Below are 20,195 nucleotides of genomic sequence, written 5' to 3' on the forward strand. Positions count from 1 at the left end.
TACTAATCTACCTACAAAAAACTACAAATATACAATTGGCCTTACTCCGATAAGCTTGTTGGTTACCCTATTATCCGTGCCCCAACTGTGCAATCTGGAAGAATCCCGTCTAAGAGGAACGTGATGATTGAATGAAATGTGATGAAGAAAAAAAAAAAACGGCACAGCCTGCAGATGATCGTGATCACGGGATTCCTTGGTCTCTCTCTCTCTCTCTCTCTCTCTTCGTCTGTCTTGTCCACCCCGTCCCAACTTTCGGTTGTAGGCCTTGAGCCGTGCAGGGGGGAATGGTAAATTACGGTTCGTCTGACAGTTCGTCGGATAGTTCGGGGTCATGGTTCGGGGGGAGATGTTCTTTAATGGTAGAAAGCGATTCTCAATTGAAATTCAGATGCGTCGGTGGGTTCAGTCAGTGGTTTGCTGGGTCCCTAGGTACATACAGTATGTACATATGTGGTTTAGGGAAGGGAAGGAGAGTGTGTGGCTTGTCCGCCGTGATCCGGACTCCGAGGGTTTGGAAAATGTGAATGTGATAAGGGTGAGGTAAGGTGAGGTAGGTAATACCGGATTACGGGTATTGATGCTGGGTGTTGGGTGAGTGGGTTTTTTGCCACAACACTATTATTAATATGGATTATTATCACCGCTGATGTTGGATTCAACGGGGTCAGTGGTGTTGTTGCTTGATGTGTTGGGTTTAGTACTATATGAAGCTGGAATACCTCTAATGCCTACCGCCACAGACCCACTCTGCTGTCTAACTAATATTATCAAACTGTCGTGGTCAATTTAGTGCTATTCTCACTCGATTAATCGGTTTGATGCGCTGTGAGCTGGAATAACGTCCGCCATCAAAGACCATACCGAGTGATACTCAAGCAACATACATTGGCAGCTTCATATTTGGCTGTCAACATGTCATCATGATTTCATGCAATACACTTTTTACTACATATACAAATTCGCTTTTGGCCCATCCTTCCATTCATCCTGTCATATCCGTCCTTGCTTTCGTAACCATCAGTTCCAATTGCTACCCATCACGCCATTCCATGCTTTCTTTGACCAACACTTGTTTTATCTATCCAACACTACACCATGAACATCACAAGAAGTTTTGTATAGTGACTGGCTTCATTCGTCGCATTGCGACGTGCTACTGTCGCTCTTACTCCACCTCCCGACTTGGCGCTGCTATGCTTTCGGAGGTGGAAAGAACGACCAATCACCTTCGGCTCGCAACGACGTCGACGAAGAAGATGGTGTTAATGTCAGCGACAAAGAGTCATAATCCGATGACTGCCATGATGAAGCTTCTCACTCCAACACCTCGTTGAGCAGACCAGCTTCCTTGACAAGTCCATGGAAGATGCCACGCTTCTTGATCAGCTCCTTCGGCGTGTCGAACTCGGCTACCTCACCCTTGTCGAGCACGACCACACGGTCGCTGTCAAGGATGGTGTTGATACGGTGCGCGACTGTGATAATGGTACGGTTGGCGAACAGGTGGCTGCGCAGCGTCTGCTGGAGCAGCGCGTCCGTCTGCACGTCCACGGCCGCCGTGGCCTCGTCGAGAACCAAGATGTTGGATGGAGTGAGCAGGGCTCGGGCCAGGGAGACCAGCTGACGTTGACCTTGGGAGAGGTTGGATCCTGGAAGGGGGTGCAATGGTTAGTTCTCCAATCTCGACATTTTATGCAGCTGTTTGGGAGGGGGGGAGGGGGGGAACGACGATGCAGCCCTCATCCATACAACCGGTATCACTAGTGTGTGCAACTAAAGCACACCGCAATCCTGTTCTGCATCCTGGTGGCATTGGGAGGTGTAACGCCACCAAATGCTTGATAGGGCACTCCGCCACTACCACCCAGGGACTCAAAATAGAATCACCGGATATTGGGGCCAGGGGGTCTGCAAGAACGTAGAACGGGGCGAGTGGTGCATTGGATGATAACCGGAGTATCGCTCGGCATAACCAGAAACGAAATAACAAAGCAAAGACTGGCAATAAGTAGAGGTAGATCGATAGGCACATTGGTGAATGGCTGTAGGTCGGTGAAGAATAGGATGTAGAGGAACCGTGCCGGATACTTGGGCACTGTGTGACTACAAGTGATGATGATGAAGGTGAAGAGATCACAACGATGGGGAGTACACGGAATCTCCGTTGTGAGTTGCACACATGCGCGGGTCGATCATGCAGGGGACAGACTGGTGGATAGGGGTTGTAGATGACTTGAAAGGGCAGAACACGAGCGGCAAAAAGCAGATAGCATCATGGCAAAAGCAAATGCTGAGCTCCCAGCTTGAGGGCTCGCTTCGAAATGACGCGGGAAGGAAAGAAAGCCCATGCCAGTCTCGTCGCCTTCTCGCCGCCGGCGACAAACCTCTGGCTGACATGCTGCGTGTTCAAGTAGGCAAGGGGACGGGAGGAGATGTGTCTGCAAGGCAAGCTATCACCGCCATGCGACAGGATCTCATGTTACCGCAAGGATGGCGGGCAGGAAGAGGCGAGGGAAAGTTGGGTCGTGCAAGGCAACCAGCCGCAACTTGCGACCGTCGAGATCATCGACGAGGATCGATCCACACCAACCGTGATGTGTGCGTGCGTGCGTGCGTGCGTGCGTGTGTGTGGGTGTGTGTGTGAGAGAGAGATAAGACGAAGAACCTCGCATTCGAAAGCCGACAGAAGCCGGCCGCGCAGGAAGAAAACACAAGGGAACACGAGCTGTTGCGATGGGGAAATTTCTAAGCTTACCTCCTTCGTTAATCTTGGCCTCGAGTCCACCTTCCATAGAAGCGACGTGATCCTTTAGCCGAGCATGTTCTGTACCGAGCGAGTCAGTTAGCATAATGTGCCACAGCAGTGCAGTGCCGAGCCAGATTTGACAATGTACAGTACATGTTGACAATGACTATACACACACCACATGGTCACCAAGGGAACGGGGGTTGGTAGTCACAATACGTACCCAAGACGCTCCAGAGTTCTGTGTCATCATGGACATGACCAGGGTCGAGGTTGTCCCGAATCGTGCCTTCAAATAGAGCCGCATCTTGTGGAATGATGGCCAGGCGACGGCGCAGATCCAGCAAACCAATGCTCGAGGTGTTGATTCCGTCAATGGTAATGTTGCCCGAGTCGGCCTCGATGATACGGAACAAGGCCAAAGTCAGCGAAGACTTGCCAGCACCAGTCCGTCCGACAACGCCAATCTTCTCGTGCGACTTGATGTCGAGCTTGATGTTCTTGAGAACCAGGTCAAGGCCCTCGCGATAGCGTGCGCTGTAGTTGTTGAACTCAACCTCGCCGCGAGCGGGCCAGCTTGCAGGCGGCCTGTTGCGGTGAATGATCTCCGGGGCTTCGCTAGGAATACGAGCGTACTCAAGAACACGCTCGACCGACACAATGTTGGTCTCCACCTCGACAGTCTGGCGGACAATCCAGTTGAGCGAGGTGGTGATCGTGAAGGCGTAAGACATGGCAAGGCCCACCCATCCTGCGCTGAGCGGGGCACCGTTGCTGACGGCAATGACAGACAGACCAGCGGCAGCGAGAATGACGATACCACCGATGAACTCCAGTCTCACAGCCAGCCACCTGTTGGCGCTGACGGAGGGGAAGTATGCGCGCAGGTTCGCATCCACTCGCCACTCGTTCTCGAGCTCAAATCTGTCCTGTTGTCTGTATGCACGAATTGTCGTGATGCCGCCCAAAGATTCCTGGAAGTGGGCATAGATCGGACTACGGCTCACACTGTCCAGTCTCTTGAGCTCTCGGGATGTGCGCAAGTAGTATCTTTGGATGAAGATGTACATGGCTCCCAGAGGTATGATCAGACCAGCAAAAAGCGGCGTGGCAACGGCGATGAGGACAAGCGTGAACCCAGATTTGGCGAGATTGTTGAACAGCATGTTGAATGTCCGAGCGAGTACTTCATCCACACGGTAAATGTCACTACAGGAAGGCGAAGTCAGCATGTTGCATCTTACTAGCTTGAGAGCACCGCATAATGCTCGGTGCAAACCCAGCAGTCAAGTGTGACAGGCAATGAGTGGGGAAGAAGGTTGAGACTTGTACCCAGACAGATCCAGCCTCGGTTGAGGTCCACCTCACACTGTATTGCATCCCGTACGACATGGAGAACTGAACGGGCCGGGAAAGAAGAAGGGAAACACTGACTCACCTGGAGAATCGGTTCAGAATTCGGCCGGCTGGTGTGACATCGAAAAAGGACATCGGTGCCCTGAAGATTGCTGTTGCCATTCTCTCATGCAGCTTCCGAGATGCCTGATTGGGCCGCGTGTGAGTATACATTCAACAGTTTCCAGTTTTGACGGGCTTACCTCGATGGAGCAGAAGATCCAGAGAACCAGAGTTTGCAAAACAGTAAGACCTGCCGCGCCGACGCCGAACACGAAGTAAATACCGAGATACTTGCCCACCTGAGGGTTGCCTCCGGCTTGAGTGTTCTTGTCGGACCAGCTCTTCAACCAAATGCCACCAGCTATACGAGATGTTGTGTTAGACCTACACCTGTCAAGAGAATGATGAAGTATTCCACAAAAGTATGGACCGCGCAGACATCAACTGGAGCGGTCTGCGCGGACCAGAGATACTATAGGTTGTGTCTTCCATCCAGAACACAGACGCGCGAAGGTATGAGAACAAAGGGAGGGGAAAACAATGGAAAGCATGACTTACCAATCTGGGCGACTTGGGCAGCAAGGAGAGTAAGTAGGTAGAACGCAACGGCACCAAGGTTGCTTGTCTTGGCATATTCGCCGTAGACTGTATCAATAATTAGCATGAGATGTTGTTAGAACCGCAAGAAAAGACATTACTTACCCGACCACTTGACCTTGCCTTGCTCAGAGTGTTCCTTAGCCTGTCTCGTCTTGCTGTTCGGAGCTTCCTCGTCACCGAGCTTGCCTCTGGGACCCCTGAAGCTTGCAGTGCTGGCACGACGCAGAGTACCCATGCTTCCAGTTCTCCTCTTGCCAGCAGCCGACGAACTTCCGGGACCAGGCTTGATGGCCTGAAGTGTGGTGAGTCCTTCTTGTGCTTCCTCCATTTCATCCTTTTCCTGGCCAGCTTCTGCCTCGATCACCGTAGAGGTCTCGCTGTCGCTACCATTAGGGGAAGAGCCACTCGGTGAGCTGGAACCAGAATCGTTCTGACCGGCAGACTTGATCAGTTCGGAAACGAGGCCCTTCATGGCCATGAGCTGGCGATAAGTGCCCTTCTCGACAATCTCGCCGTCGCTAAGCAAGCAGATGTAATCGGACTGAACAAGGACGGGGATGGAGTTGGTGGCCAGAATTCTGGTCTTGGAGGCAAGGAGACCCTTAGGACCGAGAACATGATTGATGATGTGGCGTCCAACGTGGGAGTCAACAGCCGAAAGACAATCGTCCAGCAAGTAGATGTCCGCCCTAGCATAGACAGCTCTAGCCAAAGCCACACGAGCCTTCTGACCACCGCTAAGAGAGATGCCACGTTCTCCAACAACCGTCTCGTCTCCATCAGGAAGCTGAGCAAAGTCGTCAACGAGAGCGCACGCCTTGACCGTCTTGTCGTAAAACTCCGCATCGAACCTGTAACCGAAAACAATGTTCTCTCGCACAGTGGCATTCATAATCCAAGGGTTCTGAGCGACATAGGCGACATTTCCATGAACCTCGACCTCGCCCTTAATCTTCCATAGATCGCCCAGAATACTTTGCAGGAACGAACTCTTGCCTGCACCAACACGGCCCACGATGCAGGACAACTCGCCCTTGTGTGCGCGGAAGTTGATGTCGGTAAGAACGGGCTTGTTCTCGTGACGGTTCCAGGAGAAAGTACCGTCACGGATAACAACCGTCTCTTCTCCAAGCTCCTGAGCGGGAGGCTTGACGATGATAGCGTCAGGCTGGATCTCCTCAGCGGTGAGGTAGGAGGTAAGACGACCGACAGCGACACTAGCCTCAATGATAGAGGTGATGACCATGGGAAGAACCGCAAGAGGGAAAGTGAGCAAGTTGAACAGGGCAAGACAAGGGAAGACAATATCAGTCGTCAAAGGCCTGTCCTGGGTCCAGACAAACACGGCAAAGGTCGAGCATGAGACAAGGAAGGGTGTAGTAGACCAGGTAAAGTTAGCGAAAGCCTGGCCAGCACCGATTTTGCGCAGGTTCTTAAGCTCCTGGTCGTTACGGATGTAGTTCAGCTTGTTCATAAAGGCTGTGCCCCATGCATACAACTTGATGCTCTTCATGTTGTTGACGATCTCGGCAATGAGACGGCTTCTGGCGTCCTTGTTCTTCATCTGCTGCTTTTGCAGATTCTTCATGAACTTTGCGATCATGCCGTTGATGGGAATCATGACGATCATAACTCCGATACCTGCAAGCATGGACCATCCAACAAGTTGGTAAAGAGAAAGCATGCAAAGAGTGATCTGGAACGGAGCAGACCACGCCTGCTGGGCGAATTGGGTCAAGTCCTGAAGACGCTGAGCATCGACAGCCATGTAGTTGACAATATCTCCGGTTGTCTTGCTGGCACGGCCTTCGTTGGACAGCTTAAGGGCCTTCCTGTAGATGGATGAAGTCAATCCACCCTTGATCCTCATGCCGGTCTCAAAAGCGAGCTGGAAGTACTGGTGGATCATGGTGGTCTGGAAAGTGGCAACCGCAAACATGGCGAGAGAGATGGCAGCACCCTTGATCACGGGTTGCGGCTCCTGTCCCTCACGGTAAGAGTCAATAAAGCTGATCAGGTACCTGAGGAGCTGGGGCTGCGCGAAAGCCGAAAGATCGTTTCCAATCTTGAAGAAGGCAGCAAGGATGTAAGGACCGCCGTAGGCACGGAAAAGAGCGAGCCACAGGGAGGGCTTCTTCTTCTTGTTCAACTCATGTTCCCATGCCTTGGCGAACGCTCCACCGGTAGTCTTGGTAGTATCGCTCTTTGCCAGTCCCCAGAGATCCTCCTCGGTCAGATACTGGGCATAGCCGTGCTTCATCATAGGAGTCATCCACGAGAAAGTCAGTCTGGAGAAAACGGTCGCATAATCCACCGGGCATTCCGGCTCGTCGATCAGAGCCTCATAGGCATTATCCTTCTTGGGCCACAACCACTCGACGAAGAACTCAACCACAGAGAGACCGAAGCCGATGCAGTAGGTGATGAAGTAGGCCTCGTTCTTGGCATAGATTTGTTGAGAAATGAGAGACCTGAGCTTGACTGCAAGGGCGATGAGGAGCAACAGCCAGTAGAAGAGAACGACGCCGTTTGCATTGCGGAGGCGCGCGTGTTCGAGCCACTGGATGGCAAAGATGACGAAGAGCGATAGAATGGTTCCGGCTGTGGTCCAGACTCTGAAATCGCCATACCAGATATTGGGGTAGCTGACGATCTGTATAGCCAGTTGGACGGCAACGTCGGCTATAATGAAACCTAGGAGTACCTTTTCCGAAGAATGTTAGACATATGCCGCACTTCTTGTCTTGCTCGACAGTTGTAACGTACCTGCTTCAACCAGAAATGCCAGTCCTTGGCCACTGGCGTTGGCGTCTTCCTCTTTACCAACCACCATACCGCGGCGGATCCTGCAACAAGACCAAAGGCAGCAACCGAAGCCACCCACACGTCGATAAAGCACGGCGTGAAATCATATCGAAAGGGACTCATCGGTCCCCATCCCTCCTCGTTACCGCATAGCGGCTGTTTGAAGTCCTTTGACGCCGCAAGATAACCGCTACCCAGGTCGAAAACGGAAGGGCGATAACCGGTAAACGAGCCGCTCTCGTAGAAAAGGACCCTCTGCGAGCCGAAGCCGTCGCTGTCTATATATTCGAGCCCCATTGGCGCAACTATACCCTCGTAGCAATGTCCAAACGCGTCATAGCACGGGGTAAATGTTGTGGGTTTTGCAGGCTCTTTGCGCTCGGAAAGAAGCAAAGTCGAAAAGTTATGCGACGAGACGTATAAGTCGGGATTCGGTTCTCGTCGGTGTCACACGCTGAAAGACCTTTCAGATTGCCCACAGCGGGATCACAACGGAATCGTCGCCGATGTATATAATAAGATGCTCGTCTTGACTTTGCTTGTACGGAGTTGTAGGTAGTAGTAGTAGTAAAGTTGTGGTTGTGGTGCCGTCAGTCGTGGGTCGTCTCCCACCTAGGGTAGTGCGGCGACTTGCTCGGTAATCAAGAGCGAGAGGAACCCTTGAGAAAAAAAGCTAAGATGAAACAAGAAAGAAGTGGAAGCTGTGGGATCGAAGGCAACAGCGGGCACTGCAATCCGTCTACCTAAATTGAAAGCTCGCCGACTACCTCTACCTTCGCTACTTAGGCAGGCAGAACAGAGAACAGACGGCAGTCGGAAAGAAAGACGGAGATAAGAGAGAGCCTTGCACTTTCCGCGGTTCTGTGGCTGGCTCTTTCCTCGCGCTGGATGCAACTTTCTTTGGCGCATGTCACAGCAGATCGGCAAGTCAATTGGCCCGATGGCGACTTTTCCAAAGTGCACTCATAGCGCAGTACTCTGGTCGCTGACAAATCCGCAGCATTCGTAGCGGAAGCAGGTCGTCGGTCTCATGTCCTTTTCTAACGGTCATCGCTGCCATTCCTGCAATCCCCACTCGGTCGACATTCGCACCTGTGCCCCACCAATGATGCCGTCCACTTTTACAGGCTTCCACAGCGTTCCCACGTTGCAAAGCCGCCTACTGCTTCGAACGCGCTAGCAGCCCACCAGAGTCGTGACGACAGCAACCTCGATATGTCAGGGCACAAAGCACGATTCGCGCCCGTCTACTAGTGCACCGTTGAAGTATTCGATGTGGAGGAATCGCGGTTCCGGCGGTGAAGATGATGGAAACTCGACACGTAGGCTTTGCCTAGAGCCTGGAAGACGTGTTCAACTGGTGATATCCGATCCCGTCCTTGGGGTTTTGAGGCCGGAAACAGACAGAACAAGTTCAGGTATCTTGGGAATCGGGACGTCCCGCCCTGCTCACGAACCGTAATGGAACCCAGCGTTCATCTTCCGCTGCAACAGGTGTACCTGAAGGTGAACGCTTGGCTTGGGGGAAGGATCTCACTGCTCACAATAATCACCAATGCCACGCTAAGTGCGTTGGCAGGTTGTCCAGACTCATCAGATGTTTCACGAATTGAAGATGACAGCGGTGAGACAGTGTTATGGCGACAACGTGAAGCATCTGATATGCTCAGACGGCATGACTGGCTGTCTACAGATAGGCCTGCCAAAGTCGATGTTCAACATGAACGTATGAAGAAATAGACATGATATGTATTCTGTCTCTCAACCTTGACGTCTAAAGAAATGGGGCACTCATCCTCACAACAGCCGTCATGCTACACTATGAACCGTGATCCGAACTGCAGCTCTTACACTACACCCACAATCCACTAGACTATGTCTCACTGCCCGCAAATAGGACTCGCGTGTAACACCAACTGACGGGCAGCACAACAGAGCAATGACGTTGAAGCCTGAAGGCGAGCTGCTGAAACTCCAAGCTCCGAGCAGTCCTCATTGTCATCGTCTTCAACATACAAGTAGGTAGGTAATGAAAGCGAGACGGAGCTGGAGCACACCTCGCTTCTGAAATCAGTTGCCTACCCTCCACTCTACATTCATACATACCAAACTGCTTCCCCGCCCCACCCCACCATTACATACCTCTACACATAACCAGGATTGCGTATATACATTACCTAACCAGCTACCTACCGCCCGTGACAGCTTCTGGTACTTACCTAAAATTGACTCCATCCATCTTTTCCAGCTTGTGATGCCTCCACGAACCGCCCCCCAAACTTCCCAAAAAACCACCATTTTACTTTTCCTCATTCTCCTCGTCGCCTTCTTCCCCAGCAGCTTTCACTATTTGTGGAACCTCCCGCTCAAACTTTTGGCTTTTCCTTTTGGTGTTTTGTCGTCGCTACTCTCCTCGTCAGGGACAGCATCGCCGCCATCGACGTCATTGCCCAATTTTACTGAGCTTCCGTATTGTCAACAACCATCACAAGCCTCAGCCATGTCGTGGTCGCAAAAGACTTTTACACTGCCCGCTCAGTCCCGCGGAGCCTACTTGATTACGGACATTGTGACGAAGGAGGTGCCGGAGATCAAGCAGTATAAAGTGGGATTGCTGAATTTGTTCATTCAGCATACGAGCTGTGCGTTGAGCTTGAATGAGAATTGGGATCCGGTGCGTCTGAACCTTGAGGAATGAGTCTTTTTGATAATGCTCATATCTCGTAATTCCCTTTTGGGCATACTATACGATCCAAGTCTCCTTTGAAGCTCGATGAAGAAAATACCATGACATATATCAGCTCCTCGTCTAACTTTCCATGTGTTGTCATCGTTATAGGATGTGAGACTGGACATGAGCGACACCCTCGACCGCATCGTGCCCGAGGCCACAAGCAAGAATCCGGACTTGTACCGACACAACGACGAGGGCCCGGATGACTTTCCTGCTCACGTCAAGTCGTCGTTGATTGGCACGAGCGTGACGATTCCCATCACGAACGGAAAGCTGGTACGTTTGATACCTCGATGTCCACTAAAGCTCGTAGTCACTGACATGAATATGTCCTCAGGCCACCGGCACATGGCAAGGCATCTGGTATCTCGAGTTCCGCGCTCATAAGCACAGGCGCAACATAGTAGCCACCATTCAGGGAGAAAAGGGAAAGGAGTAAGGATATGTTGAAAAGCTATGATTATTTTTTTTCTTCTTCTTTAGACCTAGTCTCATTACCAAGGAGCAAGAGCTCTGTTTTGTCTGTCATGCCTTTATCCCAACCCAGTACAGTCAGTGTCTCGCCTAACCTCACTCTTTCGCCATCTTTAGTCACCTTTGACCCTTTATTATCCTGCTCAGTACAATAAGAACAAGGGGGAACAGAAACCCGCCTGGCTGTGCAGACAGCACTGCTCCTCCTGTAGTCTAAACACTCGTATCCTTAATCTTCATGCTCCTCGTACGGACGCGAACCCCTTGACTTGTGCGTTGAGCGATGCCGTGACAGTCAATGTTCCTCGTCGTTTTCCATCCCAACCGCTGTGATCTCAACGGGCCCCGTCCTCGCGTCATGCATGTGTTTCAGCAGGGAAAAGAAAGACTGCTGTGCTCTCTAAGGACCGTTGCCTTCTTCCGTCTTCATATCCACATCATCACCACTCGCAAGGATCTTGGTCTTGGGCACATAGCCGTCTCCATCGCCCGGAGTAACAGCCACCACCTCGCCGTTCTCGTCGACGAACTCAAAGTTGTAGCGGCTGAGAAGATGGGGGATGGCGGAAAGTTGTGGGCCGTATCTAGCGGTGTTGTCGTATAACTCGAAAAGGGGGACAGCCAGTAGCTTCATGTTCTTCGGCACGCTGAGGACCTCTAGTTTGGGAGAAAAAGTACGAGGGTTAGCACGCGTCTCACAGAAGCAAAGGACAAAAGAGTAGATAGACGAGGAGGAAGAGCACAAGACATACTCGACTTGGGTAACTGAATAAAGTAAAGCTTCTTGCACTCCTTCGGTCTCGTCACATGGGCCGGTACAAAGGGGTACATGAACGTCTCAAAGTTGGGCCTCCACCACTGCGCAAGGCAGTCGCCCACCTGCCAGTCACCCGCCTTCTCGCCCTCGCCGAGGCTGCCCACGGGCGCCAAACGCTCGTCCAGCCGCTGCTTGAACCCTTCGATCTCATCGTCCTCCGGCCGCAGATAGTCGCCTGGTAGCTTGAAGAAGGCGTTGGCGATCTGCAGCATCAGGATGTGCGGGTGGTTGTGCTCGTGGCACACCAGGATGCCCTCGCACGTGCGCCGCATGCCGTGCGCGTTGTAGTGCTCCTCGAGTCGCTTCAGGCGCGCCAGCACGCTCGGGTCCTCCTCCGGTTGCGTCTCCTTGACGCCGAATGTGTAATTTGATAGCGGGTAGAGGCGGATCGTCTCGGGCTGGTTGGCGTTGAAGGGTAGGGGAATGGTCGGTGGCACCGAGCTCTGGAGAGCGTTGGAGGTTATTGTAGACATTTCGCCGTTTGTTGCGTTCTCTGCTGCGACACGAATTGGTTCTTGATGGGAAAGGGTGGCTGTTTGGTTCGGAAGAAGGAACCTATTGGTAAAGGATCCCAAAGAGCTACTCAGGAGATGGAGTCTGGAAATGGATCTTGTTACAGGAGCTGTAGTGAAGACTTCTCGGTCGGTGTTTGATTTCGTGTCGACGCGATGCGCTTTATGTGATGGATGGACACGACTAAAGTGGGAGGGGAGGCAGTTCAGAAAGAAACTACTAAGCGGTCACTCGGTGTTTGTTGGGCGTTTTGGTACGGCAGTGTGCAATTTGGTCGCGAGTTTCCCTGGGGGGTTCTGATGGGACGCAGCAGTTGGCGCGATTGACATTCCAGACATCAAGCCAGATCAGGAAGGCGGTCAAGTCCAAAGCTCCGAAAAATTGTGGGTCGTAGCTCTATGGTGGAGCCGGCCAGGCACCCTTCTGGGCACTTTGAGCCGCATTCAACTCCTCCAACGTCAACATCTCTCGCCCAGATGCCACAAGCTCAAGAAATGGCCTCATGGACAACTGCAAATTATCCTGGAATGGTATCATCTGAGAACGTAGTTTTTCAATTATGCTGCCCGTGGCATTTGCCTAGCTGTTATACGTGAACAGTGTCCGAACACTATACAATTCCGGACTCCCTATGGCAACCAGCAAGATCGAGATATCGAATTCCAGCCAAGCTTCGTCATTAAGAAGTTCAAACATATACTTAATACTCCTGGCAAGATGTCGGCCTCACAGCTTTCCAAAAGCACTCTGACGGTAGCTGCTTGGTGATAAATACCATCGAAGGATGTACGCAAAGAAAACCTGACAGCTGATACAGCTCGTCGTTGACACCAACCACGATACCATCTGGCCAACTGAACGTTCAAATGTCTGGATACCCCTGATGATCCTTACTACCATTGGTCCGGAAGGTCACGACGATTATGGACTGGTTCTATCAACTCCATGATACCGATTGCACACACGTAAGAGTGCATCAGCACTGAGGCGTTGACAATGGTCATCCAGGTTGCTGCTCTTGCCTCTGGTCTTCGTGATAAAAGATGGCTAGAGTGATTGGCCCAGCAGCTGCGATCGTACGGGACCTGCCCTCATTCTTGGTTGACCCGGTTACCTTATCTATCCCACTCCTCCGGCACAAAGTCCACGGTTTGCTGTTCCAAACCTCCCTAAGTGAGGCGAGTCTATCAGTGTGGACGATTGGCCAGTATTTCTTGTTTCGTCTCATCTTCTGCTTTACAAAAAATGACCCCAGCTGATCAAATCAAAAGTACCCAGCCGTACCAGACATTGAGAACCTCTACGGTTTGTTTACTCGGTCTCCCGCGGTTGCCCCGCAGTGTTCTCGACCGGAGGTCATTTGGGACTCCTTCTACGTTTCTCACCCCACTCACAATTCCTTTCGTTGCCTTGCGTTTCTTTTTCTGAGATCGTGGTGATATTCCTTCTCGGTTCCAATCAAGACGCCCATTCACTTTCTGAATGTGAAGACCCGAGCCTTTTGTGGAAACGACGGATGCACAGAAATTCGGGTATTGTGGCAGATTTTGGTAGGTGGTCTAGACACCTCTTCTGATTTTTTGCCCCAGCACTCTCCTTCTCAGTACTGACATCTGGATAAGTTCGTTGTCAACCGCGATTCTTGTCTTGCTATCACCACGAAAACAATCATTTCACATTTCAGTTCCTTCTCACTAATCGCTCGTGTGGCGATCAAAATCGTGATCAAAGTCGAACTCGTCACTGCTCAATCAAGCGGTGATGCTATTGAAGGTATGTCTACTAACAAAAACAAATGTCATAACAGCAACTGGCTAACCGTTGGGCATCAGTGTAGCATTTACAGCCAGACATTCGCTGTACAAACCAAGGTTTTGATTCAGCCTGACGTGCTGATGAAGCGAGCGCCATGTCCGACTTAAACATGATCAAGCTCGACTGCCTTCAGGCACTGAAGAGGGAAACATCACCAGCCAAGCTTGAGGCCGCCCTGAATGCCGGCGTTGGTCTTCTGGCAGATATCCAGAAAGCTTTTGCGGATGCAAGCACTGTTCCGGAAATCGCTAAATGGTGCAAGTCCATCCAAGATCTACAGGCGCAGTCCTGCAAGCAAAGGACCGTCGTTGGCGTCGTCGGCAGCACGGGCGCTGGCAAGAGCTCGGTTATCAACGCCGTTCTCAACCAAGAAAGCTTGGTGCCCACAAACGGCATGCGAGCATGTACCGCCACCATTACGGAGATTCAGTACAATGATGCGGATGACAGTCAAGAATCTTTCCGTGGGGAGGTTCATTTCGTCACGGAGGACGAATGGATGAAAGAACTACACATTCTCCTCGATGACCTGCAAGCGCCTGGCGACAATAGGTCAGGAGATAGCAGCACCGGAGCGGAATTCTTTGGTAGCGAATCCGCCCCCGCTGTTGCATATGACAAGATTAGATGCGTTTACCCCCATTTGCTCAGGGACGATATCTTGAAGCGCAAGTTCACTCCACAGGGTTTAGCTCAGGATCCCTCAGTTTCCGGTGTGTTAGGCACTGTAAAAGAAGTCCGAGCCTGGACTATCAAGGAGTTCAACGAGCAACTTCAAGTCTACATCGACTCTAAGGAGAAGACTAAGGGCCGACAAAAGGACTCAGACAGAGCCACCGAATTCTGGCCTCTCATCAAGGTCGTTCGTTTGTTCGTCAAATCCAAGGTTCTCGAACCAGGTCTTGTCCTGGTCGATCTTGTAAGTCATTCATTTCTCCAGAAAAACTGGCCAAAGCTAACAGTTTTGCAGCCGGGTATTCATGATTCAAACGCAGCCCGCTCAACCATTGCGTCCAAGTACATCGAGGAATGCACTGGCTTGTGGATCATTGCTCCGATTACTCGTGCCGTTGACGACAAGGCAGCTCAGACACTTCTCGGCTCTTCGTTCAGGCGCCAGCTCCAATTTGATGGAACATACTCTGCACTGACAGTGGTTTGCTCCAAGTCAGATGATGTATCTGTCACCGAGTTTCTGCGCACCATGCCCGAAAGTCATAAAGTCCACTCAGACTTTGCGACTTTGCAGGTGCTCCAAGGGAACGAAGAGCAGTTGAAACAAGAGCTGTTGCCCATCAAGAACCTGCTAGATAATAACAGGGCTTCTTCGAAGATTTGTGAGGATAGCATGGAGTTTCTAGAGACGGCTATGGAATCTGTCGAGGACGACCAAGTTTTTTTGAAGACACGACTGACCGTCGCTTCAAAGCGGAAACCTAAAGACACTGATTTCGATGCAAGGAAGCGCTCGAAACAGGACCAACAGTGGCGTGAAGAGTCTGACTTTGGAGATGATTCCGACGATGACCTCGATGATGCGGGATATGCCGAGGATACTGAAATCATCTCGATGGAAGCTGCAGAGCTGCGCCTCAAAACTCTCAAGGCCGAGAAAAAGGCTCTCAAAGAACAGGGCTCGGACTTGGAGAGAAGAGCTAAGGGTGTCCGCAAGCAACTGAGAGAGACCAGACATGAATGCGAACACATGAAAGCACTTATCAAGAGCGCTTGTATTCAGTTTCGGAATAATTATTCCCGGCCAGTGATCCAACAGCAGTTCGCGGAAGGTATCCGAGAGTAAGTCACGTCAATCTGGTGTAACTGTCTATGGAGCAGGAACCTAACTGCGAGATGATAGGCTTGACCAGGAGAACGCAGCAATGTAAGATGAGGAGAATTTCGACCCTTCGTTCGAGGCCAGGGATTACACAGAGGTTGCAGCACGGCTCCCAGTGTTCTGTGTCTCGAGCCGCGCCTATCTAAAGATGGCGGGCATGCTGAAGAAAGACGAACCTACAACGGGATTCCTCTCTATTGAAGAGACACAGATACCTGCTCTCCAGGAGCACGCAATGAACATCGTTGCCGAAACTCGGGCTGCCGGCTGCCGCAAGCTCTTAACAGAAGTCTCAAGTTTCATAGTCTCTTTGATCGTGCAGATCATCATCGCTGAGAAACCCCTGAAACTCGCTGATGACTTGAAAGAGCAAGAGCTTGCCTTTCTCAAGGAAGCCTTGGCGAAGCTGACCAAGGAACTGCATTCCACGGTCGACGAAAGTTTCAACGGATTCGAAAAGGCCATCAAGTCTCAGATTATTGACAAATTTGAGTCTTCAATTCGACTGGCCACCGCCACGGCGGTCGAAACTGCCAAAACCTGGGGACAATTTCGAGATCAAGATGGCAAGCGTGGCCTTGTATTCTTGACGTACCGCGCAACCTGCCTCAGGGACGGCGTATTCAAGGCGACCAGAGGCCCTCTGGACTGGAATCAGGAGCTATGCGACCCGATCGAGAAGCGAATTGCTCCCAACTGGGAACAGATATTCAGCAAGACGCTTCCGCGCGGAATCAAGCATCTGGGGAAAGAGCTAGCGAAGTCACTCGAGGACTTCGAGGGTCGGATGCACGAGCGGCAGCAGCTGCGAGACTCGCCTTCATACGATCTGGTACGGAGCCAGATGAAGACTGTGGGTGAGAACGTGAAAGATACTATTTCTTTGAGGGGCAGGACGTCTCTAAAAACTGGTCAGAAGAATGCCATCCGGCTACTGAAACCTGCTGTTGCGGATATGATGAGAGGGCAGTACCAGGCATGCAGCCAGGAGAGTGGTAAGTGTTGATGCTATTTCCCATGATCAAGATTGGTAATTCCTAACATCATAGTAGGCATAGGATCTTACAAGAGAATGAAGGATTCTATGGAGGAGTTCGTTCAGACCGTGGCCCAGCACATGTTTAAAGCGGCCACAGACCTTGTTGGCGACCGTATTCACAAGACACTGGAAGAAATTCGCTCTGACGTGGATGAACAAGTCAACAGCGTTGTTGCACGTGTCGATGACGACTGCAAATCCCTCGTTTTGGATCGAAATCTCTTCAAAGCTCTCGAGTCGTCTCGTAGAGTTATAAAAGAGATGTTAGAAACAGCAGACAATCGCTTCAAGGCCGCGACACAGGATCCTCAGTCAGATAACAACCAAGCTATCGAACCTTATCGTGTGCGTCTTCCTGACGCGGATCCGTCTACACCAAGCAGAAGATCGCGGATGACTGATATGATGCATCAATCGCCGTTTTCTCCAACGACCCCTGCCCAACAAAACTCCCCTAGCGGACTTACGTTTTCAGGCGGAGTGTCCAGACTGACATTGGCATCACCGACAGCGTCTGTCGATGCCGCATCCACTCCTATCAAGAAGGAGAGAGAGTAACTCGACCGTTTTCGCCGGATCACCATTCTCGAAGCCCATCAGGTTGGGCATGTATTATCTCGCATAACCATATTGCTTCCACCATTTCGCTCAAGTTCTTTTCATCCGTCCATACCACCGGTTTCTGATGTTTGGGCACCATGTCGAATATAATGACATCTCCTTGTTCGCACCTCGAACCTGCTTGGGGCTTGAAGCCCTTGATACATGGTCCTCGGAGGCCAAGATGTCAACAAGAAATTATTTGCTTTTAATGTCCGATGGTTGCTTCTCAGAAGAACAATACGCGACGCATATGTCAAAACAGCGCCTATTGTCAGGAAGACTTCAATGTATGAACAAAGACTACATGTCTGCAGCTGATTCATGACACCACTCAACTCACATTCAAGGAGCTTGAAGCCTTTAGTATAGGGCTTAGGTAGAAATCATATCGGTTGGTGTCAGATCAAGGAGACCAAACTGTGTAACACAGTTTTGATCCCTCACTTCGAGATACGTAGATAGACCTCAATTGACCGACTCTTGCTCATTCAGTGAACAAAAGGTTAGTGAACAATTGACCCCCCGTATCTTCCCACTCGAGATACATCGACTGGTCGGCATATCCAACAAGGCGCTCGTTATCTTGACCGAGTGTTCGTTCCGACAAGATAAGTGAGATGCGGCCCTCGGAATTTGTGAAAAGGGAACGCATCCGACTTGAGGGAATTCCCGAGTGGTCAATTCGAACTTTGAGATGTGTGATTTAGCCTGCATCTCGATGAGGCATACCGGTCAAGGACGATGCCGCTTATAATGATTGTTTTGCGATAACGAGTGTTGACGAACGGGACGGGAACAATGTCCTTAACTGTTTGGGTGTTTTTACAGTACAGTACAATACTGGTTTCACTTGTCTGTTAGCTTGACGCTCTTGGTATCCGTTCCGGATTGTCCAAACCTCGCAAGGATAAAATTGAATGGCTAGATAAGCGTTAACAAGGTTCAAAGAGACACAATGAACTTTGGAAATACATATTCATAGTAACATCATGCCTTGGGTATGGAACCAAGATAATCAGTTCTAGGTAAATCACCTAGGAAAGTTGATTCGAAGTCTTGAGCTAACGAAACCAGTATTGTTAATTGGACTGTAGTGCCGTCTTAACAATTATCCACCAAAGAATATCACCATTCAGTACAGCCCTCCCACCTGACATCATCCCGCCAGATCAATTCCCCATACAACCTGGCAAACAGCATCATTAAGTCCATACTGTCTCAGATCTCGTGTGGGAGATGTCAAGATCTGATCTTTGACTTTGCTGGGTTGCTTATCTCCTAATTTTGGAAGCTTTACCCTGTGCGACCGCAGTCATGTTCTGGATACTGATACTGATACCGGTATTGTTGATATCTGCCTGCTAAGAGACCCTATAGCGGTAAGTACCTTTCTGTGTGTATACAGTCCGATGCTGGTTTGTTTGTTAGCTTGGTACACTAGGCACTCTTGGTAGTACAATATACATAGTGCACTGAACGAAATCTATTTCGAATAGTCCCAAAGCTTACACCGATTAATGAATAGGCATTAGCTGGATTTGATATGGCATTTTGAATGTTAGAGATGGCGTATCCAAGGTAAGATTATGCATTAGTTAGCCATGAAAACACATAGGAAAGTTGACACGAGGTCTCGAACTAACAAAGAAACCAGTACTGGACTGTATATACATGCGTCATCTTGGTACATCTGATTATCACGGGAATATGTGGCAGAACCGGTCACTACACCCATTGCTACCATGATCCGCATCCAGGGTTTCTCAGGAGGTCTTAGATCGACAATGCCTTGGCCGAGGATATACGTCTCATTCCGTCGGCTTGGTTGCGGGCGGGTGGGCGGCTGTAGCTTAGGGTCCGTCTCACGCATTCCTCAATGTGTAGAGTTTTGTACACTAGTATAGACGGGTAGGTAGGTACCTCGGGCTAATGCTTGAAATTGACTGAGAGAATGCCTTGTTCTGGAGTCCGTCAGGTTCCTGCCACTAACTGGTAAAGTCATTGGCATATCATGCCATCGTGATACCTACTTGAGGAGATGATGATGATTGGATGTACATGTAACTTGCTGCAGATGGAGCTTGGAGCTGGAGGTTCCTTCAAGACATCCACCAAGGCTTTATCACACCTGCTATAAATATCAGATATCCAAGGTACCGTCTGGGTCGCCGATGACCGCCAATAAGCGGCCGCTACCGGTAGGTACCTACTATCTAGTTGCAGCACCCAGGAACCGTTCCATGACTCTTGTATGGTTTCTGGGCGGGCATGGAAAGGCCCGAGGTCCGGGCATGACATCGCCAGATCACCTTACTGCTATCAAACCATCTCACCGCCTTCATCTGGCAGCCTACCTATGTACATGCCTCTCATGATGGATGTTCTGGAACAAAAGCTGGCAAAGCCTGGAAGCTTCCCCAGTCCATCCCCATTCGTCGTGGTGAAACTTGAATTGAGATCTCCGAACACTTTCTGTAGAAGAAGCCCCCGTTCGGCTGCGGGCGTTATGCGGCGGTGGTTACCTCATTACTGTCACCGGCCACTTCCACCTCCTCCACGCTCCGTCCACGCTCCACTGGCCTCCACCACCGTGAGGGGACCACCTGGGGCAGTGCCGTTTTCCACTTCTCTTTGTCTCCATGCGGCGACCTGACCACCTAGCTCACCTCCACCGTCTCTGACTGTCCCCCGACAATCAATTGAAGTTCCTCCTGCAACCTGCACCTAATTACCTACTTCTCAAGAGGCAATCCGAAGCTGCCTCTGCGACACTGCACACTGCGAATCCGTCAAAACCGCAAGATTTACCGT

The 20,195-nt window shown here is 50.8% G+C and overlaps 4 protein-coding genes across 4 annotated transcripts; 2 read left to right on the top strand and 2 right to left on the bottom strand.

The window, feature by feature from the left end:
- Positions 1–903: 903 nt before the first annotated feature.
- NEUTE1DRAFT_122521 (uncharacterized protein) lies at positions 904–7,849 on the bottom strand (the record flags this gene model as incomplete). The annotated part of the gene is made up of 8 exons (XM_009852999.1): positions 904–1,652; positions 2,759–2,827; positions 2,973–3,958; positions 4,188–4,291; positions 4,348–4,508; positions 4,706–4,792; positions 4,850–7,451; positions 7,514–7,849. The coding sequence occupies 8 exons, from the start codon at positions 7,847–7,849 to the stop codon at positions 1,318–1,320; spliced, it is 4,680 nt and encodes a 1,559-aa protein (XP_009851301.1).
- A 2,027-nt stretch (positions 7,850–9,876) lies between these two features.
- NEUTE1DRAFT_117120 (uncharacterized protein) lies at positions 9,877–11,008 on the top strand (the record flags this gene model as incomplete). The annotated part of the gene is made up of 4 exons (XM_009853000.1): positions 9,877–10,226; positions 10,392–10,562; positions 10,624–10,721; positions 10,878–11,008. The coding sequence occupies 4 exons, from the start codon at positions 10,053–10,055 to the stop codon at positions 10,885–10,887; spliced, it is 453 nt and encodes a 150-aa protein (XP_009851302.1).
- Positions 11,009–11,160: 152 nt separating this feature from the next.
- NEUTE1DRAFT_82635 (uncharacterized protein) lies at positions 11,161–12,068 on the bottom strand (the record flags this gene model as incomplete). The annotated part of the gene is made up of 2 exons (XM_009853001.1): positions 11,161–11,417; positions 11,513–12,068. 2 exons carry the CDS (start codon positions 12,048–12,050, stop codon positions 11,161–11,163), a joined length of 795 nt encoding a protein of 264 aa, XP_009851303.1.
- A 1,946-nt stretch (positions 12,069–14,014) lies between these two features.
- On the top strand, positions 14,015–17,339 carry NEUTE1DRAFT_101121 (uncharacterized protein; the record flags this gene model as incomplete). The annotated part of the gene is made up of 5 exons (XM_009853002.1): positions 14,015–14,824; positions 14,876–15,702; positions 15,764–15,787; positions 15,827–16,737; positions 16,795–17,339. 5 exons carry the CDS (start codon positions 14,015–14,017, stop codon positions 17,337–17,339), a joined length of 3,117 nt encoding a protein of 1,038 aa, XP_009851304.1.
- Between the last annotated feature and the right edge of the window lie 2,856 nt (positions 17,340–20,195).

The sequence above is a fragment of the Neurospora tetrasperma genome (genome assembly GCF_000213175.1).
Source record: "Neurospora tetrasperma FGSC 2508 unplaced genomic scaffold NEUTE1scaffold_3, whole genome shotgun sequence".
Lineage (NCBI taxonomy): Eukaryota > Fungi > Ascomycota > Sordariomycetes > Sordariales > Sordariaceae > Neurospora > Neurospora tetrasperma.